Here is a 22,893-nt window from a genome sequence, read left to right on the forward strand (position 1 = left end):
GCTCCAAACGGTTGAACTGCTCACAATAGAGAACCGAATTGAGGGTCTGGCCATAGTTGAGCAGCTTATAGTAGATGATTCCCTTCCAATCCCACCAAACACACAGCAAAACCTTCCTGGCCGTCAATCCGAGCTTAGCGATGGTTTAGGCCGGTTCACCGCACTTCGACCACGATTTTTTTCGCTTGAGGTTGTCGTACGTGATTCACTTTTCATCACCAGTAACCGTTGGCTACAAAAATTGATTGAGCTCGTTCCGTTTCAGCAGTGCATCGCGGCGTTGATTCGGCCTAAGAGGTTTTTTTTGTGTCAACTCGTGTGGCACCCAAACATCCAAACAGTTTTATGGTCTGTACCCAGTTCCTCCACGATTTTATCGATTTCTATGACGATTGGCCTACCAGTACGGGGTGTATCTTCGACAGCCACTACAGGGTGTCCGCAAATTATCCGTACATACTTTGACAGCATGCCTCTACACAACCAAACGGATTAAACTAACCATACCTGTATGGTATAATATCTTGATCTATTGACTTTATACGCAGTAAGTTTGATACAGTTGTGATTTCAAATTCCTGCAAAATGAAGCCGAATGCGTTGCGCGGAGCTGTTGTTGAACTGTTTCGTCAAGGAAAAATGTATCAGTGATTGCGAAGACCCTGAATATGGCGAAATCTACTGTGAGTGATGCAATAAAATGATTCCAAGAGCTTGGAACGCTAGAAGACCGCACCGGGAGAGGAAAAAAACGCACCGTTCGGACTCCAAAAATGCGCGAGATAATCCGGCGACGAATCAAGCGAAAATGTACAATATCCATCCGAAAGTTGGCGAAATCATTAAAAATTTCGAAAACATCCGTTGCTGCCATCGTCCATGATGATTTAAAGCTTCAGTCATATAAACTATGCAAAAACCACTATTTAAATGACACCATGAGAGCAAACCGGTTCAGAAAAGCTAAGGTTCTTCTGAACCAATTGGCAGAGGGCCGCCATCGATCAGTGCTGTTTACCGATGAAAAAATTTTTACTATCGAGCAGCATCACAATCACCAGAATGATCGGCAGTTGCTTCCTGCTACTTCCAAAAATCGAGGAAGTATTTCAAGGAGTCATCATCCCGCTTCTGTCATGGTTTGGGCTGGAATCACTCACACCGGTAAAACCCCTTTGATCTTTATCGACAAAGGGGTAAAAGTGAACCAAACAGTGTATCAGAAGCTACTGATTGACTCAGTTGCTCCCTGGGCAGCACAGCATTTCGGCAAGAAAGATTGGAATTTTCAGCAAGACTGGGCACCGGCTCATGGGGCAAAAAAGACTATTAGTCTTTGTGAACGCCTTTTTCCGAGTTTTTTTTAAGAAAGAAGAATGGCCCTCCAACTCACCGGATCTGAACCCGATGGACTATTCGGTTTGGTCCATCTTGGAGTCAAGAGCCTGCAGAACACCTCATAAATCAATAGAACATCTGAAATCATCTCTTCTAAAGGCTTGGGAGGAAATAACTGCAGAAGAACTTGCGGCCATCGTGGATAACTTCCCGAAACGTTTGAAGGCGTGTATCTCAGCACGGGGTGGCCATTTTGAAATGAACAAAGAACGCTTGTTTCTTGTAAATTGTTATTGATATAATATACCTTGTAAGTTTGTTTTCTAAGTCGTCAATAAAGGCTAATTTTAACACTATTTAGTTGTACGGATAAAATCCGGACACCCTGTACACCAGAACGAAATCGATCAAACCTACGCTGTGCTGTGCGAATCGTTACATTATCGGGCCCATAAACTTCACTAATTTTTAGTAAAAACGTTAAACATGACGATATTCTTGCATGGTGGACTCCATCTTTGGCGCGCTTTTAGCTGAGACTGAAATGTACGATCACGACACTGTCAAAACGTCACTTGTAGCACAGATTGTCGTCTCAAAATAGTCGTATGGTAGGGTAACCGCTCCTATATTCATCTCAGTACCTATATTCATCTCATCACGCCTTTTGATCAATTTATCGTCAAATTTTACCATATTTTCAACGTGAAACTTTCAGCCGCTCGAGAAAATCGAGAAGCAAACAGATTTACTTTCAAAAATTTGTAGAAATTTGACGGTAAATTGGAAAAATGAGAGAAATAAGATGAATATAGGTGCACCAAGCTGTTGAGATAAATAATGGAGCGATTACCCTATGACCCGACGCGATAAGTATAACACAAGATATGTTTAAATGTTGCCATCTATTGACAAAATACGACATTCCTTTTTCCCCAACCCAATATTAATCTATATCTTTAAATGCAAATCTCTGTCTATGCCGGTTCCCTCGAAAACTTAAACTATACTGATAGACTCAAAATCTACTGAACCGATTACTGTATGAATTTGTAAATTGGGATTTTCGAGAACGGGGAGTAAACCTAAAATATTAGTTGCGCTCTATCCCATAGGCATAGGCAAGAGGGGTCAATTTGTATTCTGTAAACTTGTAAACGTCTTCCACGATAACCGTTCAACTTGAAATATAGAAATTTTTCAGTGTAAGGCGCATTTTTGTGACGTTACGTTCCTGTGTTTCATTGGCAGAGTGAGATTGGGGAGGGGGATGAGCGATGTCACCTTTGAACAATTTTGAAGCCGCTGAACCGATCATCAATAAAATCGGTATGTGGAAGCTATAGTGAGCGCTGTATTTAGACGACTTTGAATTTTATTTATTTCATCAGCGTGGTAAGAAGGGGGCTTGATTTCCGTGCCAATTTGTATACGTGGGTTCCCAAGTATGTTACAATGACATTGATCATTCTCTATCTCAGTGGCGTAGTCAGAAAGAAGGGAGGGAAGAGGTATATTAAACTTCATTATTTGTAAACTATCGAAAAGTTCATCATGAAAATTTATATACAGGCGTTCTCTAATATCGGAAAAGTTCAGTGGGGGAGTGAAAATCTTCAATTTCGATCACTATAGAGATTGGTTTACGATGGATTTTTATCTGTGATGATCTATTACATAAGCGTGGACAAGGGGGAGAGGAGAGTTTGTATTTTGTGAACTTAAAACGTCGTGGTAGACGTGGATACCCGTGCATATTTATTTGCAAAAGCTTTCGGACATGAGGTGGGGTTTTGCGACATTACTGTGTTATCTCTTTGTCTCAGGTACGTATTTAAAAAGAGGGTGAAATAAGTGATGGCAGTCTTTATTAATTATAAAACCGTTTGCCGATTATAAAACCGTTTGCCGATTTATCATTTATTTATCATAGCAGATAGTATCTATCTCATAAGCGTGGGCAGGAACCACCCCGCCCCCCGCTTTCCTACCCACAGGAACAGCATGATTTGCAATGCTTTTGCAGATACTAAAATTTATATTCACTTCGATTAAAACTATCCACAACTAGGTAGAAACTATCCCATGGGAAAATTAGTATATCTTTCCCACAGACGACGGGTGATTGTAAGAAGGTGTTCCGGCCTCTTTCCCAAAATTCTTTCCTCTGGAAGGGAGGGCTCCACTGTATGCATAACTCGGGAACTTATCTACATGGGCGCAACTACGGGGGGGCTAGGGGGGGCTGAAGCCCCCCCTAGAACGTGTTTAGTCCCCCCTAGAATTTCCCAGAGAATGATTGTATTCAATATATATATATATATATATATATATATATATATATATATATATATATATATATATATATATATATATATATATATATATATATATATATATATATATATATTGCCGTTTGAATGGTCTCCTTCTTCTTTTTGTTTCGTATAGTAGCAAATATCAAAATTCAATATGATTATTCGGGTGCCGCAAAATACACTGCGCCACCAGGTACAACAAAATTTTGTACGTGTCGGTACAGGCAGATATGTAGCAGGGTATATAAATTAGGTTCATTGTACAGATAAAATGCGCTGTTTATTTTTGAACTCTACACATGTCCATTTTTATTTTTTTGTGAATATACATTTTTGTTTGAAAACTGTAGTTCTTTATCGTTATTTTTTCAATGAACTTGTAACTGCAGGAAGATTTTATTATGTGACATCTTTGCCGCTTGGTGATCAGAGAGTGAGGATCGTTCACAAGACAAAAAAATATTGTTTAATTTCTACTAAATCGTACTCAATTTAGGTCTGTACAAAAGCTTCCGTTTTCGCGTATTGAAGAAAATTGACTGTATTAGAATGAATGGTATTCATCAATGTTAAAGAGAATATTTTTTCTTCTAAAATAGAGTGCCGCAAAGCGATAATCAAAATACAGACTCCGTTCGATTTTGCCAAACACGACACGGCAGAATTTTCCTGTTGCCAAGTTTGAACCAATCACAAAATGAACGAATCTCTTTTCATGACTTTTTTTCATAGATATTTCCACCAATGAATTAGTTTTAGTTCCAAGTCGTTTGAGGTGTCGCCTCATGAATTGAGGCTGACGACCCAGATACTTGATATCACTACCCGAGCAATTAGAGGCTTAGTACTGCTTAGATCATGATCATTATATTACGGGCACATGTTTCGGTCATATTCCAGGAACCGTTTTACCGATTCCGGTCATCCGCTTCAACAACATAAAGAACCAAAATACCCTTCTTTTGGAGAATGTTGAGCTTAGATGGGTTTAAATAATCAAGAAAACTAAGAAATGTGATTAGACAGAATCGCTCGTTTTTGGCACATGTGTGCCAAAATCGAACCGTGCCAAAAGTAAAACGAGCTCAAATCAAACAGAGCCTCGAAGGGAAATATAAAACTATTGTAGTCCTACGTCAACTTTGAGGTTGTGTCTTGGATACCACCCTCCTACTATTTTTCCACAAACTAGAAGATTCCATTTTGGATTTAAAAATGATGTTTGGAGTCGATTTTTGGCTGCTCATCCCGATCATTTTGGGCTGTTTACTGGAAAAATTGGTTGAAATATCTGTTTCAGTTGTATGGGAGTCCCCTTTTTTCCAGAGTATAGGGCAGTATGCAGTTCAAAAAGGAATTCATTTTCCTATCTCAATCCCATGTAAAATTCAGGCAATGAAATTTCTTCTAGTAGCTAGTACGCAGCTAAAAAGAAATCATAAACCGGAAGGGAAAACAAAGTTCACTTGTTGTGAACACTGCTGTGAAGCAAAATGTCACTTGTTCTTGCACGGAGTAATGAGCACTGACATTATTCAGGTACTGAAAGAGTCAGGCAGTTGGTTGGTCGTTTCACACCCAGCGATGGCAGATTGGAAGATATTTAGCCTACATTCAAAATATCTTTCACTTTCACGGAAAAGTTATGTGAATATTTTCTACTATCGTTTTCTAGTAGATTCTACGTGATTGTTATTTGAGTTCATCATGACCTGGTGGGATGAATTATCTTTTGAAACTTATTCAGTAAATGCATGCATTTCATGTGAGTTTCACGTAGAATTCATATACATGAGATTTTCACGTAGATGTTATGTTTGTCACATAAATCATGCAACATGACAGAAAATGAACAAGTATAGGAACTTTCACGTAACAATAACGTGAAAAATATTTTGAGTGTACGATGAAGACATCCATTTTTGTGACGACAACGTGAAGACATTGGAGAAAACATGTGAAGACATTGAAAAATATGTGAACTACCCTAATTTTGCATTAGTACATTAGTGGTGACTTTTTTTCTTTTTTGCTCGACAGTTTTCGATTTGCCGGAAAGTTTTTTCAGTCTTCGGGCTTCGGGAAGGAAGAAATTTTTTTCGCGGACCATGAGGACTTTTGAAAAAACTACCTGGCATCCCTGCTCTCACACCAGATCGCGGTAAACAAGTGTGTTCAAGTGTTCTAGAAAAAAGCAAAAATCATGCGCTCACTGACGTCAGATATCGTTACTGTGAAGCATTCTCGTCAAAATTCCGTTTGGTAAAAATGCCAAAATTTCGTGAACCTCCTTTCTTTTCAACTGCGTACCACGCTTATGGAGGGGTGTCAAACCATTATAGAAACATTTCTCGCCTCCAAAAATTTCCACATCCCAAATTTGGTTCCATTTGATAGATAAGCATGGGCGCAACTAAAAAAATTTCTAGGGGGGGCTAGTTTTCATGTATGCCATTTTAAAAAAGAGAAAAAAGAGTTTGAATATGCTTATCTAATAACGCTTAAAATAGTATCGTAGAAGCAGAAAAAATCACTTCGGGATAGAATCTCCGATGATGTACTGAATATCTTGAACACATCGTCAACGCCAAGCTCTTTCAGCAACAATGATTTGATATTGAGGAGAGCTAGATTTGGTAAACGGCTGGGCAGTGCTTTTTAACAGTTCACCCGTACTAGTTAGAATAAAATAGACCCCAGTGTGGTTCAAGGCTTAATGCCCTATTCCTACCTCCACGTGGTACCGACTGGGATACGAGCAACCAAGGAAAACCGGTGAACCGGTGGGGTAGTTGTTCTCCTTAGAGAGCAGCTCGTCTGCGCGTCTACCCCACAGGCTAGGGGCGGCTCAAACAGCGACTGATCCGGACCGGACGGTTGAACTATTGAATGCGGTGTCTCGCCAGCTACATCCATGGCGGCAGTTCCGTCGCGAGACTAGGCATCGCAGCCCTAGTAAGGCAGCATACTAAAATAAACATACTACGGAGAATCAAGAATTCGAAACGAACCGGAACAATCGGCAATGACCCAGCCGACGAAATAAGGACGACGATTAGAAGCTCAATACATGTAACAGTAGATCGCTTAACGACCCGGTTGTCGACCGGATTCTGCTGGATCAACTAGAACCCCGCCACTTCGACATCGTTGCGCTCCAGGAGCTTTGCCTGAAAGGAGAGAAGGTACGGTAGATTTGTGGCCGCAAGGCACTGTACCACCAAAGCGGCAGGCAATCAGCGACAGGTTGTGTTTGTTGAGAATCGAAGGCCGTTTCCACAACTACACTATTCCCAATGTGCACTGCCCTCACGAAGGAAGACCTGATGCAGGGAAAAAAGCGTTCTACGCACAGCTGGAGAAACTGTACGATAGCTGCTCGCGTAGAGATATCAAGATCGTCGTTGGGGACATGAACGGAAGGATAGACTTATATAAACCGGTTATCGGCCCGCACAGCCTGCTATGCACCAACTTCGCAGCTCCCCGCGGATTAGCAGTCCAAAGTCCCTTCTTTCCTTGACCAACGTACAGCAAAACAAATTGACCACGTTCTCAACGACGGCCCGTTCTTCTCAGACATTACAAACGTACGCACCAATCACGGTGATGATCGGACAAGACCACTTCGATAAAAAAAACTACAAAACCCTGATAACCGATAGTCCTCTACGGAAGTCCTTTTGATATTTTCGAACAGAAGGTGCCAATCGGCGAACAGAAGGTGACTATCTACGGTGGAGCACAAGCGGACGACGGATAATGGCTACAGCGCATGAACCATGAGCTACAAGCGCTGCTTGGAGAGAACCCCATTGCACACCTGGCAAAAGACAATAGGTTGCGGTAGGCCGGTCACATCGTAAGAATGCCGGACGACAACCATGTGAAATCACTTCTCTTCAGCAACCCTACCGGCACAAGAAATTAAGGGGCGCAGCGTGCATGATGGCTCGACCAGATCGAAAGAGACTTGCGAGTGATGAGCAGTCTGGGAAACTGGTGAAACACAGCCCAAAACCGAGTAAACTGGCGACTTCCTGATACAACACGAGTTACTACAGCTCTCCTCTGACTGGTCAGGTGAGTAAGAGAGCAAGGGTTGAGAATCGATCCTGGGTGCAGAACTAGTTTTTAGCCAATGAATGACGACATCTCAATTTGTGTTGATTTTGATGCTCTGATAAGTAGCATGGAATGTATATATATATATATATATATATATATATATATATATATATATATATATATATATATATATATATATATATATATATATATATATATATATATATATATATTTTTTTTTTTTTTTTTGAAAAAAAAACAAAAAAAAATATATATATATACATATATATATATATATATATATATATATATATATATATATATATATATATATATATATATATATATATATATATATATATATATATATATATATATATATATATATATATATATATATATATATACATTCCATGCTACTTATCAGAGCATCAAAATCAACACAAATTGAGATGTCGTCATTCATTGGCTAAAAACTAGTTCTGCACCCAGGATCGATTCTCAACCCTTGCTCTCTTACTCACCTGACCAGTCAGAGGAGAGCTGTAGTAACTCGTGTTGTATCAAGAAGTCGCCAGTTTACTCGGTTTTGGGCTGTGTTTCACCAGTTTCCCAGACTGCTCATCACTCGCAAGTCTCTTTCGATCTGGTCGAGCCATCATGCACGCTGCGCCCCTTAATTTCTTGTGCCGGTAGGGTTGCTGAAGAGAAGTGATTTCACATGGTTGTCGTCCGGCATTCTTACGATGTGACCGGCCCACCGCAACCTATTGTCTTTTGCCAGGTGTGCAATGGGGTTCTCTCCAAGCAGCGCTTGTAGCTCATGGTTCATGCGCTGTAGCCATTATCCGTCGTCCGCTTGTGCTCCACCGTAGATAGTCACCTTCTGTTCGCCGATTGGCACCTTCTGTTCGAAAATATCAAAAGGACTTCCGTAGAGGACTATCGGTTATCAGGGTTTTGTAGTTTTTTTATCGAAGTGGTCTTGTCCGATCATCACCGTGATTGGTGCGTACGTTTGTAATGTCTGAGAAGAACGGGCCGTCGTTGAGAACGTGGTCAATTTGTTTTGCTGTACGTTGGTCAAGGAAAGAAGGGACTTTGGACTGCTAATCCGCGGGGAGCTGCGAAGTTGGTGCATAGCAGGCTGTGCGGGCCGATAACCGGTTTATATAAGTCTATCCTTCCGTTCATGTCCCCAACGACGATCTTGATATCTCTACGCGAGCAGCTATCGTACAGTTTCTCCAGCTGTGCGTAGAACGCTTTTTTCCCTGCATCAGGTCTTCCTTCGTGAGGGCAGTGCACATTGGGAATAGTGTAGTTGTGGAAACGGCCTTCGATTCTCAACAAACACAACCTGTCGCTGATTGCCTGCCGCTTTGGTGGTACAGTGCCTTGCGGCCACAAATCTACCGTACCTTCTCTCCTTTCAGGCAAAGCTCCTGGAGCGCAACGATGTCGAAGTGGCGGGGTTCTAGTTGATCCAGCAGAATCCGGTCGACAACCGGGTCGTTAAGCGATCTACTGTTACATGTATTGAGCTTCTAATCGTCGTCCTTATTTCGTCGGCTGGGTCATTGCCGATTGTTCCGGTTCGTTTCGAATTCTTGATTCTCCGTAGTATGTTTATTTTAGTATGCTGCCTTACTAGGGCTGCGATGCCTAGTCTCGCGACGGAACTGCCGCCATGGATGTAGCTGGCGAGACACCGCATTCAATAGTTCAACCGTCCGGTCCGGATCAGTCGCTGTTTGAGCCGCCCCTAGCCTGTGGGGTAGACGCGCAGACGAGCTGCTCTCTAAGGAGAACAACTACCCCACCGGTTCACCGGTTTTCCTTGGTTGCTCGTATCCCAGTCGGTACCACGTGGAGGTAGGAATAGGGCATTAAGCCTTGAACCACACTGGGGTCTATTTTATTCTAACTAGTACGGGTGAACTGTTAAAAAGCACTGCCCAGCCGTTTACCAAATCTAGCTCTCCTCAATATCAAATCATTGTTGCTGAAAGAGCTTGGCGTTGACGATGTGTTCAAGATATTCAGTACATCATCGGAGATTCTATCCCGAAGTGATTTTTTCTGCTTCTACGATACTATTTTAAGCGTTATTAGATAAGCATATTCAAACTCTTTTTTCTCTTTTTTAAAATGGCATACATGAAAACTAGCCCCCCCTAGAAATTTTTTTTAGTTGCGCCCATGCTTATCTATCAAATGGAACCAAATTTGGGATGTGGAAATTTTTGGAGGCGAGAAATGTTTCTATAATGGTTTGACACCCCTCCATAAGCGTGGTACGCAGTTGAAAAGAAAAGAGGTTCACGAAATTTTGGCATTTTTACCAAACGGAATTTTGACGAGAATGCTTCACAGTAACGATATCTGACGTCAGTGAGCGCATGATTTTTGCTTTTTTCTAGAACACTTGAACACACTTGTTTACCGCGATCTGGTGTGAGAGCAGGGATGCCAGGTAGTTTTTTCAAAAGTCCTCATGGTCCGCGAAAAAAATTTCTTCCTTCCCGAAGCCCGAAGACTGAAAAAACTTTCCGGCAAATCGAAAACTGTCGAGCAAAAAAGAAAAAAAGTCACCACTAATGTACTAATGCAAAATTAGGGTAGTTCACATATTTTTCAATGTCTTCACATGTTTTCTCCAATGTCTTCACGTTGTCGTCACAAAAATGGATGTCTTCATCGTACACTCAAAATATTTTTCACGTTATTGTTACGTGAAAGTTCCTATACTTGTTCATTTTCTGTCATGTTGCATGATTTATGTGACAAACATAACATCTACGTGAAAATCTCATGTATATGAATTCTACGTGAAACTCACATGAAATGCATGCATTTACTGAATAAGTTTCAAAAGATAATTCATCCCACCAGGTCATGATGAACTCAAATAACAATCACGTAGAATCTACTAGAAAACGATAGTAGAAAATATTCACATAACTTTTCCGTGAAAGTGAAAGATATTTTGAATGTAGGCTAAATATCTTCCAATCTGCCATCGCTGGGTGTGAAACGACCAACCAACTGCCTGACTCTTTCAGTACCTGAATAATGTCAGTGCTCATTACTCCGTGCAAGAACAAGTGACATTTTGCTTCACAGCAGTGTTCACAACAAGTGAACTTTGTTTTCCCTTCCGGTTTATGATTTCTTTTTAGCTGCGTACTAGCTACTAGAAGAAATTTCATTGCCTGAATTTTACATGGGATTGAGATAGGAAAATGAATTCCTTTTTGAACTGCATACTGCCCTATACTCTGGAAAAAAGGGGACTCCCATACAACTGAAACAGATATTTCAACCAATTTTTCCAGTAAACAGCCCAAAATGATCGGGATGAGCAGCCAAAAATCGACTCCAAACATCATTTTTAAATCCAAAATGGAATCTTCTAGTTTGTGGAAAAATAGTAGGAGGGTGGTATCCAAGACACAACCTCAAAGTTGACGTAGGACTACAATAGTTTTATATTTCCCTTCGAGGCTCTGTTTGATTTGAGCTCGTTTTACTTTTGGCACGGTTCGATTTTGGCACACATGTGCCAAAAACGAGCGATTCTGTCTAATCACATTTCTTAGTTTTCTTGATTATTTAAACCCATCTAAGCTCAACATTCTCCAAAAGAAGGGTATTTTGGTTCTTTATGTTGTTGAAGCGGATGACCGGAATCGGTAAAATGGTTCCTGGAATATGACCGAAACATGTGCCCGTAATATAATGATCATGATCTAAGCAGTACTAAGCCTCTAATTGCTCGGGTAGTGATATCAAGTATCTGGGTCGTCAGCCTCAATTCATGAGGCGACACCTCAAACGACTTGGAACTAAAACTAATTCATTGGTGGAAATATCTATGAAAAAAAGTCATGAAAAGAGATTCGTTCATTTTGTGATTGGTTCAAACTTGGCAACAGGAAAATTCTGCCGTGTCGTGTTTGGCAAAATCGAACGGAGTCTGTATTTTGATTATCGCTTTGCGGCACTCTATTTTAGAAGGAAAAATATTCTCTTTAACATTGATGAATACCATTCATTCTAATACAGTCAATTTTCTTCAATACGCGAAAACGGAAGCTTTTGTACAGACCTAAATTGAGTACGATTTAGTAGAAATTAAACAATATTTTTTTGTCTTGTGAACGATCCTCACTCTCCGATCACCAAGCGGCAAAGATGTCACATAATAAAATCTTCCTGCAGTTACAAGTTCATTGAAAAAATAACGATAAAGAACTACAGTTTTTAAACAAAAATGTATATTCACAAAAAAATAAAAATGGACATGTGTAGAGTTCAAAAATAAACAGCGCATTTTATCTGTACAATGAACCTAATTTATATACCCTGCTACATATCTGCCTGTACCGACACGTACAAAATTTTGTTGTACCTGGTGGCGCAGTGTATTTTGCGGCACCCGAATAATCATATTGAATTTTGATATTTGCTACTATACGAAACAAAAAGAAGAAGGAGACCATTCAAACGGCAATTCGATTGTGTTCCAGATCGCAAAACGATACCTACGCCTTACCCCCACACGCCTCACTGTGCATCGACAGCGGCAATTTAGTCTTCGCTTGGCTTGGCTGCACACACATGAATATCGAGTTCTACTGCACTGATAAACGACGAGTGGACAGCGCTCTATTCATACATTGCTCGGTGCAGTACTGTTGCCTGTGCCAGCATGTTTTCCTTCAAGACATCAGTTTTAATAACATTCTAAAAGCAAAACGTTAAACTGTCTGATAGTGGAGGTGGTTACGAACTTTCCGGAAAAGCTTCACCTTCGAGACATTAAAATAGTCTCTCTGAAATGCTTCTCTGAGCCTAACATTAGTTGACCTATTGGGACGGGGAGATTCTGTCATTTTTTTTTTTTGCCACTGCTATACAACATATCACAGCAGACAGTTAGTGTCTACTCATGAAGTCTGTGCCAGGAGTGCTCGTATGTGATTGGTACATTGTTCGTGAAAATTCGACCTTGAAACTTATGAAATTTTCACTGTTTAATAATGAAATGATAATGATAACTGAGGAATCACAAGTTTGTCCATCATTTTATCAATCCAACGACATATTGATTGTTGTATTCCATCATGTGGTTACATCAGTATTACTGTTTGAAATCTTTCATTCCAACGTTGCACCTTGGTTTTAGTTTCCGCAGAATGTATCTCAATATAGTGTGGTTAGACGTAGTCCTACGTCAAAAAAAAACAAAATGGCCAAATTGCTAAATACCAATGTTGGGTGGTATATTGGTATTTCCGGAATCAGAATAATGCCCACAGGCCAGAAATCGACTCCACATACACACACATAATCGCACGCTAGCCGGGGGGGCTAATGCGGTCTCTATCAACTAGATTAGTTGAGAGGATTCGTTATCGATAGTGTTTTCGGCACATTTTGCATGTTGTAGGATAAGTACAACGATACACCGTGCCACACATTATTTTTAATTCTAAGATGGTGACTTCCAGTTTATAAAAAACAACCCAAATTACCGATTCCCACCCCATTTCGGTATTTCCGGAATCAGTATGATGCACAGAAGCAAAAACTCGACCACAGACACCATTTTAGAAAAAAGCTGCAAATGACCGAATACCACCCAATATGGATATTAAACTGGGACACGGTTATATAGGAAAAAAGCGATGGTGTTATTTTTTCGCTCCCATGTACTTTTCGTGTTCCTTAATGATCCTATAACAACCTTGTAACTTTTCAGATCGATCGGTGTAACTGTATTTTTGCGCCCGATTTTTAAAGTTTCCATACGATTTTATATGGCAAAATTCACTTTTTCCAAATTTATTCTCTAGAGATGTCCAGTTGACTCCCAAAAATATCGATACATGATATTTGTAGAAAATTTTCCTGGGAAAAACTATTCTGAAGACCGTAAGGCGCTACGATGCTTGTAGAAAAAGTTATTCACCCAAACTGATTAAATGTCTGACGAACGGCTCACCGGATATTTCTAGAATCGAGGTGATATACGGAAGCCAAAGGCGAGGATGTTCTCAATCCGATTAAACCAATCATTTCAAACGATTCGTCTTTCGAGTTTGAACGTTTCCAAATTCGATTCGTGATGCATTTACAGACTGTTAACAAATCGTAAGGTCAATCTTCGGATGTATATGGAATCAATTTAAAATGTTTAAAATTATTTATAAAAAGAAAAAGACCGACGGGACGAAGTTTGCCGGGTCAGCTAGTGATATATAATCATAATTTGGAGAAAAAATATGAGCAATGAAAATGCAGTCTTCTGCGATAGTCAACATATAAGAAAAGTAATATTCAAAAAGAGAAAATTCGATATAACTTGTTACTTAGGCGGTACCCATAATTTACGTAACGCTCATAGGGGGGAGGGGGGTATCCTTGAGCGTTACGATTTGTTACACAGGGGTGGGGGGAGGTAAGTTCAGCGTTACGTGACGAAAAATCTCTGGAAAGACTCTTCCAAAACGAGCATTTTTATCAAGGAAATCCTTCTGCAGCGTTACGTAATTTTTATGGGGGGGTTGATGTTGGCGTTACGTTTCGTTACATACGGGGAGTGGGGGTCCAAATATCGGGTTTTTGTGTTACGTAATTTATGGATGTCGTCTTATTTCTCCAGCAAAGTAAGGCGTCGTACTTTGCTTAGATTTTAGACCCCCTCCCGCCCCTATGTAACGATATAAGTAACGTTCGATATGACTCCCCCCCCCTTTAATTACGCAACGCTGGACAACCTGCCCCCTTCAAATTTGCAATTTGAGCAAACATCACAGTTACGTAACGGTCTCAACTACCCCCCTTCCCCCCTATGTAACAATAAGTAACGCAGACTTGACCCCCCTTACCCCCCCCCCCTTTTCATGCGTTACGTAATTTGTGTACGACACCTAAAAACCGAAAAACTAAACGTACGTACGTCTCTGAAATAAAAGTAGCAGATATGCATAAAAGACGAAGAGATTTATATCTTTGAAAAAGAACACATTAATTGTGTCTCACGAATGATTTCAATTTTCCACTAAGGCACAATAATTATTTCCAGATTACCGTTGATTAGCTTTCTATATGAAACATGAACGAGTTCTCAATAAAATTTTCTTAAAAACTATTGCTCCATTCTTAAATTTAGTGATTGAGCCCAACAACAATGATAATAAAAGATTGTCGACACGCTCTGCAACGAACCAATGATTTGTAGAATTCCACTTCTTTAGCAAAGATGTATTATTAGCAAGTGATTGCGCCATACCGTAGAGCTTTTTTCATACCAGTCACGGTGAGAGTGAAGTGGAATAAGAAAAAACCTATCACACTTGACACACTTGACATTTTCTCCTCCGTATTCATTTCGGCCGCACCGAAATAATCGAATACCAGTGAACTGGAATGGAAGTGAACGTGATCGTGTTTATGATACTAGCAGTACATAGTGGGGACCATAATCAATTTAATCTTTTTCGACATCTGTCACTCCGTGACTTTCATTTCAACTATATTTATTTCCTTACTTACTTCTCTCATTTCCGGCAAAATTTACTACAATCGAACCAGCCCTCATGTATGCCAGCATCTTCGGTAACGTTTCGGCCATCATTCAGCGGTTGTACTCCGGAACGGCCCGGTATCACACACAAATGCTACGTGTTCGCGAGTTCATACGATTCCACCAGGTAACGCAATCTAATCGCCCTCGGCGATCGCTGTGATTTAATCGTTTTTAGTGCAGGGAAACAATTCTGAACTTTTCACGGTCGTACGTACGTACGTTCGTACCCCAACCCACTAGAGACAGGTTGATTGCGTGACAGTTTGCCACCACTCTCCGTGCCTGCGTTTAATGCTGCTCCTACTCAGCAAGTTTATCATACTTTTAGATTCCGAACCCACTGCGGCAACGATTGGAGGAATACTTTCAGCACGCCTGGACGTACACGAACGGAATCGATATGAACTCGGTACTGAAAGGGTTTCCCGAGTGCCTGCAGGCCGACATCTGTCTGCACCTGAACCGGAACCTGCTCAACAATTGCTCCGCCTTCGAGGCAGCCAGTCCTGGCTGCTTAAGGTGAGTCCAACGAGCAAGCAGTTCAGTAGAACGATTATGACTATTCATAGTAGATAACAACAGTGCATTGCAACTCATACCGTTTTCCTTCCCCTCCATTCCAGAGCACTTTCGTTAAAGTTTAAAACAACCCACGCACCACCCGGTGACACTTTGGTGCACAAAGGAGACGTCCTCACGTACCTTTACTTTATAGCGCGAGGTTCTATAGAGATTTTAAAAGACGATGTAGTCATGGCGATATTAGGTAAGTATTGAGTGGCTTACCAAGCCCGAAAGCTGGAACTTATTACTGTTTCGACTTGCAGGGAAAGATGATATTTTCGGTGAGAATCCCTGCACGCACGCGACGCTGGGAAAATCGAACAGTAATGTTAAAGCATTAACTTATTGTGATCTACATAAGATTCATAGAGATGACTTATTAGACGTGTTAGATTTATTTCCGGAATTTTATGATAGTTTTGTAAATAGTTTGGAAATTACGTATAATATGAGAGATGTGAGTCTATTTATTAAAACTTTTCATATATCGTTAAGCAGTAGTGGTAGTAATAGTGGTAGTAGTAGCATTTCGCTTTTCTCTTCTTCAATGTACGGTTTAGCATCTGTTGCAGCACCTTAAAATTATTGATTTTTTTTCGTCCGTTTCGGTTGCGAATAATAAGTTGTTTTGTAGAGTAGCTGTTACATTCACTGCAAATATTTTCCTTTTTTTTTTTCATGGCACCTTTCTAGACCGTAGGGTGAAGATTGGGTTGTTTTATCATTCCAATTTACTGTAATTAAATTAGAGTAGGGTCGAGCTGTTCCTGCTAAATTAAAAATTCATTGTTTGCTATGAAAGTTGAGGTAAGTAATCTAAAAATTAAACAAATATGTGTCAAGAAAGACCACATTCCCAAAGGCTCTGCCTAAATTAAGCAGAAGACAAACAAAACAAAATGAGAAATCAAACTTTCTTCCGATCTAACGGTTACGAACAACAGAAGCAACAGAGCAATGAATGCCATTACTGCAGACACTTTTCTTGTTACATTGACAAGAAGCAGAGATCGGTCCCTTTTTCATTTAGTTGAGACAGAAAAGGAACAGGTGAAAAAAAGTTACGTTGGCGAAAGAACAAGTCACTTCCGTACCAATGGCTTGAAAGAAAAATATAAAAAAGGTTTCAATTGCTGTAATCAATTTGCCAAATGGGGCGCTGAATAGGCTGCATTTTCGACTTCCAATCAAGTCACCAAGGAGATGTATATCTACAGTGATGAAATGAAGGGAGAAGACATCGTTATTATTCAGCTTTTTGGTAAAGATCAAAGATAAGAAGAGTGGGACGAAAATCAACATATTTTTAGCATTTTACCGGTCAAAAGCCTTTTGACTTGTAACCGAATTCGATCGAAGCACATGGTAAAATTATTCAACACCACTTGGAATGTAAAATTTAAATAGCTTCAATTATCAGCTATGCAACTCTTAGAGCTTCGAAGAATGTCTTCATTTTACTACTCACAAATATGTTCGAAACAACACCAGAAAGCTTCCATTTTCTTATTGATTGCTGCATCTACTCCTTTCTGTTTTTTTGATGGTTTATATGATTGACTTTATATTCCATAATTCTTTTAAAAATCATATAAATTTCCGAAACAGCACACTGCGTCAATATTCTGTATTCAATTTACTATTTTTATCATTAATATAAATTTTTATTATAACTGACTTAATTACATGAGTTACTTACAACCAATTTTTGTTTCGGAGGGTTCCACTTTTCGGAAATAATTGGCAGGATTTTGATAATATTTTCGGAAATTCCAAAGCATGATTTACTGCAGTCATATTCGAAACAAGTTTCTGACATACAAAAAAAACATTTTGAGCTGAAAGTGCTCATCTCACAACCTTAAACAATCGTGTGTTATACTAGGGATTATCAAAGCACGTATTTGCAAAAAAACAATTTGAGTACCATTTAAGGATCTGCTATGTTTCAAGTTTTGAGAGAAATTTTTTAAGGTCAATTTATTCAATTTATAAAATAGATTAGATTAGATTAGATGAATAACAACCACTAGTGCACTGTAATCTTAATTATCTTCGTTTCATATTGCACTAGAAAAACGATTTTTGCATATTTTAGTTAAAGTTATTTAAACATGTAGCCTTTGATTTGGTAGCATTTAGTTACTCTCGTTTCGTTGAATGCACTTTTAATAGCCAAACAGCGGTAAAGCCGCTTTCAAAGATTTCTGAACGCAATTATTTTTACTCTCGGTCCTGCTTCGTCTTGTTCTTCTCGTCCTGCTTTTCTGAAACGAATATTCCACCAATCGCGTGATCGCACAGGAGGAACAAGCGGGAATAGAGTTAAGGCATCGGCATATGCGGCTAGGGTCACAGGATCGGGACAGTGACACGCGATCCTACGTTAGAAGGATGTAGGTTACAGTTGCAGTTTGTGTCGTCGCGAATAATCTAATCTGAAAAACTTTTCCCTATCCCGCAGAAGCACGATGCACCACCATAGACCCAGTCAGAACAAATGTGATATTCCAAATGATAGAAGTTCGGGACAAATAAGCACTAACTTCGACGATGATCGAAAGTTCTCTATATCAGGTGAGTGTCGGTTGAAAAGTTTCCCTCAATTCGAACATTTTCCCACTTTTTATCGAACGATTAGAAACCTAATTAATTCCGCGTAAGCTCAGTGATATGGCCTCCCCGTAACACGCTAGCACTGCACACTGAATTAATGAGGTTCGCTTGTAGCACATTAGCCACTGTTACATTCTACATTTCCGATCTTTACGCCTAATAGGAATGATGTCTCATATAAAGCGAAGCATACCAGATCTTAGATCGAACAAACATCAACCACTAACCAGTACTTGTGGTAAGCCAAGTCGCCATGAAATCCCACGCAATTTTCTAATGTCCTGCATCCGCTCTAAATGGCTGTGTTAATGTGTGCGTTTTGTGTTTTTTGTTATTGTTTGCCCTTTTTGTCACCCCGAGTGCTCCACGATTTTGCGTGATTAATGCTCCCTATCCGTGCCTGCTAGGCAGACGGAGAAAAGTAAAAGCACGTGTGTTTTTAAGACCTATTTTATAAATCACCAATATTTTACCTCATTGGTTACGATATCGCCACTGCGCAAAGCTATTACCAATATTTTGTTTTGAGCAAAGCTTTTGTATACCCGGGTTAAGAGAAATGTAAGTTCACTCCCAGCAACCGTCATAAATTATTTCATTTTAAAATTCAAAAATATCCGCGATTTTAGTAAGGATAACAACTTGTCGTTTCCAGCTACGTCTAGATTTACTCGTTGTACTGTATACCTACATGATGAGTCTATTTGTAAAGTACTCTAATAATTTCTATTCTCTGGGGATCTCAAAATGATCAGGAATTTTCTTTAGTTTAAGTTCACTATGAAATTTGTTTCCCTTTTTCAAATTCAACATTTTATTGCATTATTGAACTTTATTTTAAGGTAAAAAAAGCTTGGCCATGTAATCTTCTCCTAACTTGAGCACTATTGATTGTACCGCGTACTACAAATTTAACAAAAACACTTAATATGCATTTTTGTCGGAAATTAACCTATTTTATTTATCCTGTTAACACCCAAAAACGATTTTATATTTCCTTTGTTATCAATGACTGAAAAACTAGTACAAAATGAATCGGTCATTTTTCAGTTTCCGGCTTTCGACATGGAAAACCAAGCGCGTCCATTAAATACAATAGAGAAGGGGACGCGTGGTTATTTTCACCTTCACAGCCAAATCAATGAAACCAACCCAACTCACCAACTCTGGCTTTGATTGCATTTCAAATGTCTATCTTAACCATCATGATCCATCATAACGAATTTTTATCAAACAAATTATCGTAATATCGACTTTATGGTATGAATTACGTAAAATATTAACTCAGCCAATAACCACAACAAAATAACTCTGCTAAACGGCATCATCTACCGGGAATGGGTTGAACCACCTCAATTCGACAATTTTTTTTTGAAATATGCGTGACAATTTTTAACAATTTTGGCTGTTGGTTATTGGAATAGATATACTGAAACGATTTGAAGAATGTTCGACCATCGCACAGTGGTCTTATGTGGCAAAAAGTGGAACTTAATTCCATAGGGCCTGTCAACCTTCATCCTAGCTTAATAGTGTCTTCGGAACAATTGTTTGTATGAATGACCCGCATAATCGCAAATTGTCAAAAATAATGGAAAGTTCACTATATTAAAAATAAAGAAAACTAACTTTTTTGTGTTAAGAGATAGAGGAATGATTTATTCAAGAAAGTTGATTCAAAAATATGAAACTTTGTTGAACAAATGAAAATCCTATCTTCATTCGGTACAAAGTTATAGAGTGTATTATATGGAACTTCTTTAAAAATAAGTTTTTTGTACTTAAGTTTTGTTAGTTGTATTTTACACGAAAGTGTTGTTCGGACGAATTGTTAGGGCACATTAAACGCACATTTTTGCCGTACACCTCCAGGACTTTTCCTTACTAAGTTATATCATATTTTAGCTTATTTTTTCGATTATTTCAAGAACGTATAAGTTAAAAAGGGGCAAATTGAATCATGATGTCAATACTGTTCCTTCAAGTTAAGCTCAAGTAGATTCCATTTGTCTCAATCCTCCATATTAGAATACGGCGAGCATATGTTACAGTAGGTTTTCATATATTAAAAATACTAACTTTTTTGTGTTTAGAGTTAAAGGAATGGTTTACTTGGCAAAGTTTTAGACCTTGCAAAAATATAAAACTTTGCTGAACAAACAAAATTCCTATCTTCATTGAGTACAGAGTTACAGAGTGTTTAATGTTAAAGTTACTTAAAAGTTAGTTTTTTTTACTTAACTTTTTTTTGTTACATTTTACAAGAGAACGTTGTTCCAAAGAAACATTTGGGCATATAAAACACACGTTTTTGTTTAAGACCACAAATCGCTTGGACTTTTTCTTACAAAGTTGTAGCATATTTATGCTTATTTTTCCAATAACTTCCAACGAGATAACAGACAACAAGATAATAACAGACAACGTACGAAATAAAGAATGGGTGGATTGGGACGGATGGAACTTACATTAGTTTTGAGTTCTCCAGCTAAACTTTGAGAAAAAGTATCGACATCATGATTCCACTTGCCCCTTTTTACTTTAGCTAAAGCTAAAATATGCTATAACTTTGTAAGGAGGAGCCCTAGCGATGTGTGGTCTTCAACAAAAACGTGTGTTTTATATGCCCAAATGCTCCATTAGAACAACGTTTTCTTGCAAAATGTAACTAACAAAATTCAAAAAAAAAAAACTAACTTTTAAGTAACTTTTACATTAAATACTCTGTAACTCTGTACCCAATGAAGATAGGAATTTTGTTTGCTCAGCAAAGTTTCATATTTTTGCAAGTTCTAAAACTCGAGCTTATCTTCAAGGAAAAGTATTGACATCATGATTTACTTTCCCCTTTTTAACTTATACGTTCTTGAAATAATCGAAAAAATAAGCTAAAATATGATATAACTTTGTAAGGAAAAGTTCCGCAGATTGTTGGTCTTTGGCAAAAATGTGTGTTTAATGTGCCCTAACAATTCATCCGAACAACACTTTCGTGTAAAATACAACTAACAAAAGTTAAGTACGAAAAACTAAATTTTAAGGAAGTTCCATATAATATACTTTATAACTTTGTCCCGAATTTGGATAGATTTGATAAAACTTGAAATTGAGAAAGGTGATGTCGTAACTTCTGGAACCACAAACCAGATAATAAAAGTGCTTCCAGAAGAGATAACTACCTTTTTTTCGTATTCAACCTCTACTGTGCATGCTGTGAATATTTTGGCTACGTTTTACTTTAGTAGGGCACCATGCCGTGGAAAGTGTAACAAAAATGTGCCCTTTTAAAATGCATACTATGTCAGTACCACCGAACGGATTTCAAACGCCAATGTTTCGATCGAAGGGGTAGATAATCTCAAACTTATAGTATAAGAGTTGACACAGCACTCGACCAATCACTAGCTCGCTTAATTTTTCGTATATTCTACAGCTGAGAACAAGAATGTATGAGAAATGAACCTCATTTCGTATTAAAAACCAGCAGCGAAACCGTCAAAACTTTCAACCATGACACAAAATAACAAGTGTTGCGGCTTAGAAGGAAAGCTACAATAATCTTCTCGCGTTGGAAGCAAACAGTAGAAGATGCAGCGCACTCTCAAACACGCATCAGTTTACTACGCTATTAAGTGTTGCATGTTGCAGCTATGCGGCTGGGCAAAAACATCTCTGATACAGTTTGAACAGTTGTAGAAGTGGGACATCGATACCCCCCTCCCTGCAGTCAAACCCCTCACGTGCTACGTGAACGCTCTACCATCTGAGCTCCGATGTGTGGAAATAGTTTTCTACTGCCGTACTTAAAGTTGATAGCTAAATATGAGTGAGAATAATAGCAAAAAAACTTCAACGAAGATAAATTCGATTGAAAACGTAACGGTTTTCAAGAAGACAATTTGACCATTGACTGAACTACGACTGAACGGTTTATTTAGCAGCATGCGCGTTGCACGGTAAGCTGTATCGCTAAAGATGAAAGAAAACACTTTTACGTTACGTTACAGGATAGTCATTGATTTAGGTAACACTCTCTGCCATATTCTCAAAACTCACATTCGTTATCAAAAACCCAGAAGAAAATTTTTTTTCTGTGTAAAAAAAAGGTGAAGTCTTGAGAAGTAAGAAAAAATAAAACTAGACAATGAATGATTTGAAAAATCTATACTGAGCGTCTTAGCAGCGTGATTCAAGAAATCAGAAGAAATAATTATAAGTATTCCGTTAGATTCTGCTAGAAATTTGGGAAATGAATATTGAAATTCAGTCCGCGCACTGAGTTAACGGAATACTTATAATTATTTCTTCTGATTTCAATGAATGATTGCACTTTTCTCGGATATTTTCATACATTGCGAAAGTGACAGAATAGGTTCGTCATTTGACGAATAT

The 22,893-nt window shown here is 38.9% G+C and overlaps 1 protein-coding gene across 16 annotated transcripts in view; it reads left to right on the top strand.

Moving 5' to 3' along the window:
* LOC129721468 (potassium voltage-gated channel subfamily H member 6) overlaps positions 1 to 22,893 on the top strand; it is a 371,920-nt gene that overhangs the window by 336,201 nt on the left and 12,826 nt on the right. For 14 of the 16 annotated variants that reach the window (XM_055674044.1, XM_055674048.1, XM_055674050.1 and 11 more), the window contains 7 exons: positions 15,327 to 15,445; positions 15,650 to 15,840; positions 15,945 to 16,087; positions 16,149 to 16,342; positions 18,190 to 18,281; positions 18,350 to 18,462; positions 18,665 to 18,739. In XM_055674044.1, coding sequence (XP_055530019.1) covers positions 15,327 to 15,445; positions 15,650 to 15,840; positions 15,945 to 16,087; positions 16,149 to 16,342; positions 18,190 to 18,281; positions 18,350 to 18,462; positions 18,665 to 18,739 — 927 coding nt within the window. The remainder of the gene's footprint in view (positions 1 to 15,326; positions 15,446 to 15,649; positions 15,841 to 15,944; positions 16,088 to 16,148; positions 16,343 to 18,189; positions 18,282 to 18,349; positions 18,463 to 18,664; positions 18,740 to 22,893) is intronic. The other 2 variants (XM_055674053.1, XM_055674060.1) reach the window with 1 other exon arrangement.

This window comes from Wyeomyia smithii, chromosome 2 (genome assembly GCF_029784165.1).
Source record: "Wyeomyia smithii strain HCP4-BCI-WySm-NY-G18 chromosome 2, ASM2978416v1, whole genome shotgun sequence".
Lineage (NCBI taxonomy): Eukaryota > Metazoa > Arthropoda > Insecta > Diptera > Culicidae > Wyeomyia > Wyeomyia smithii.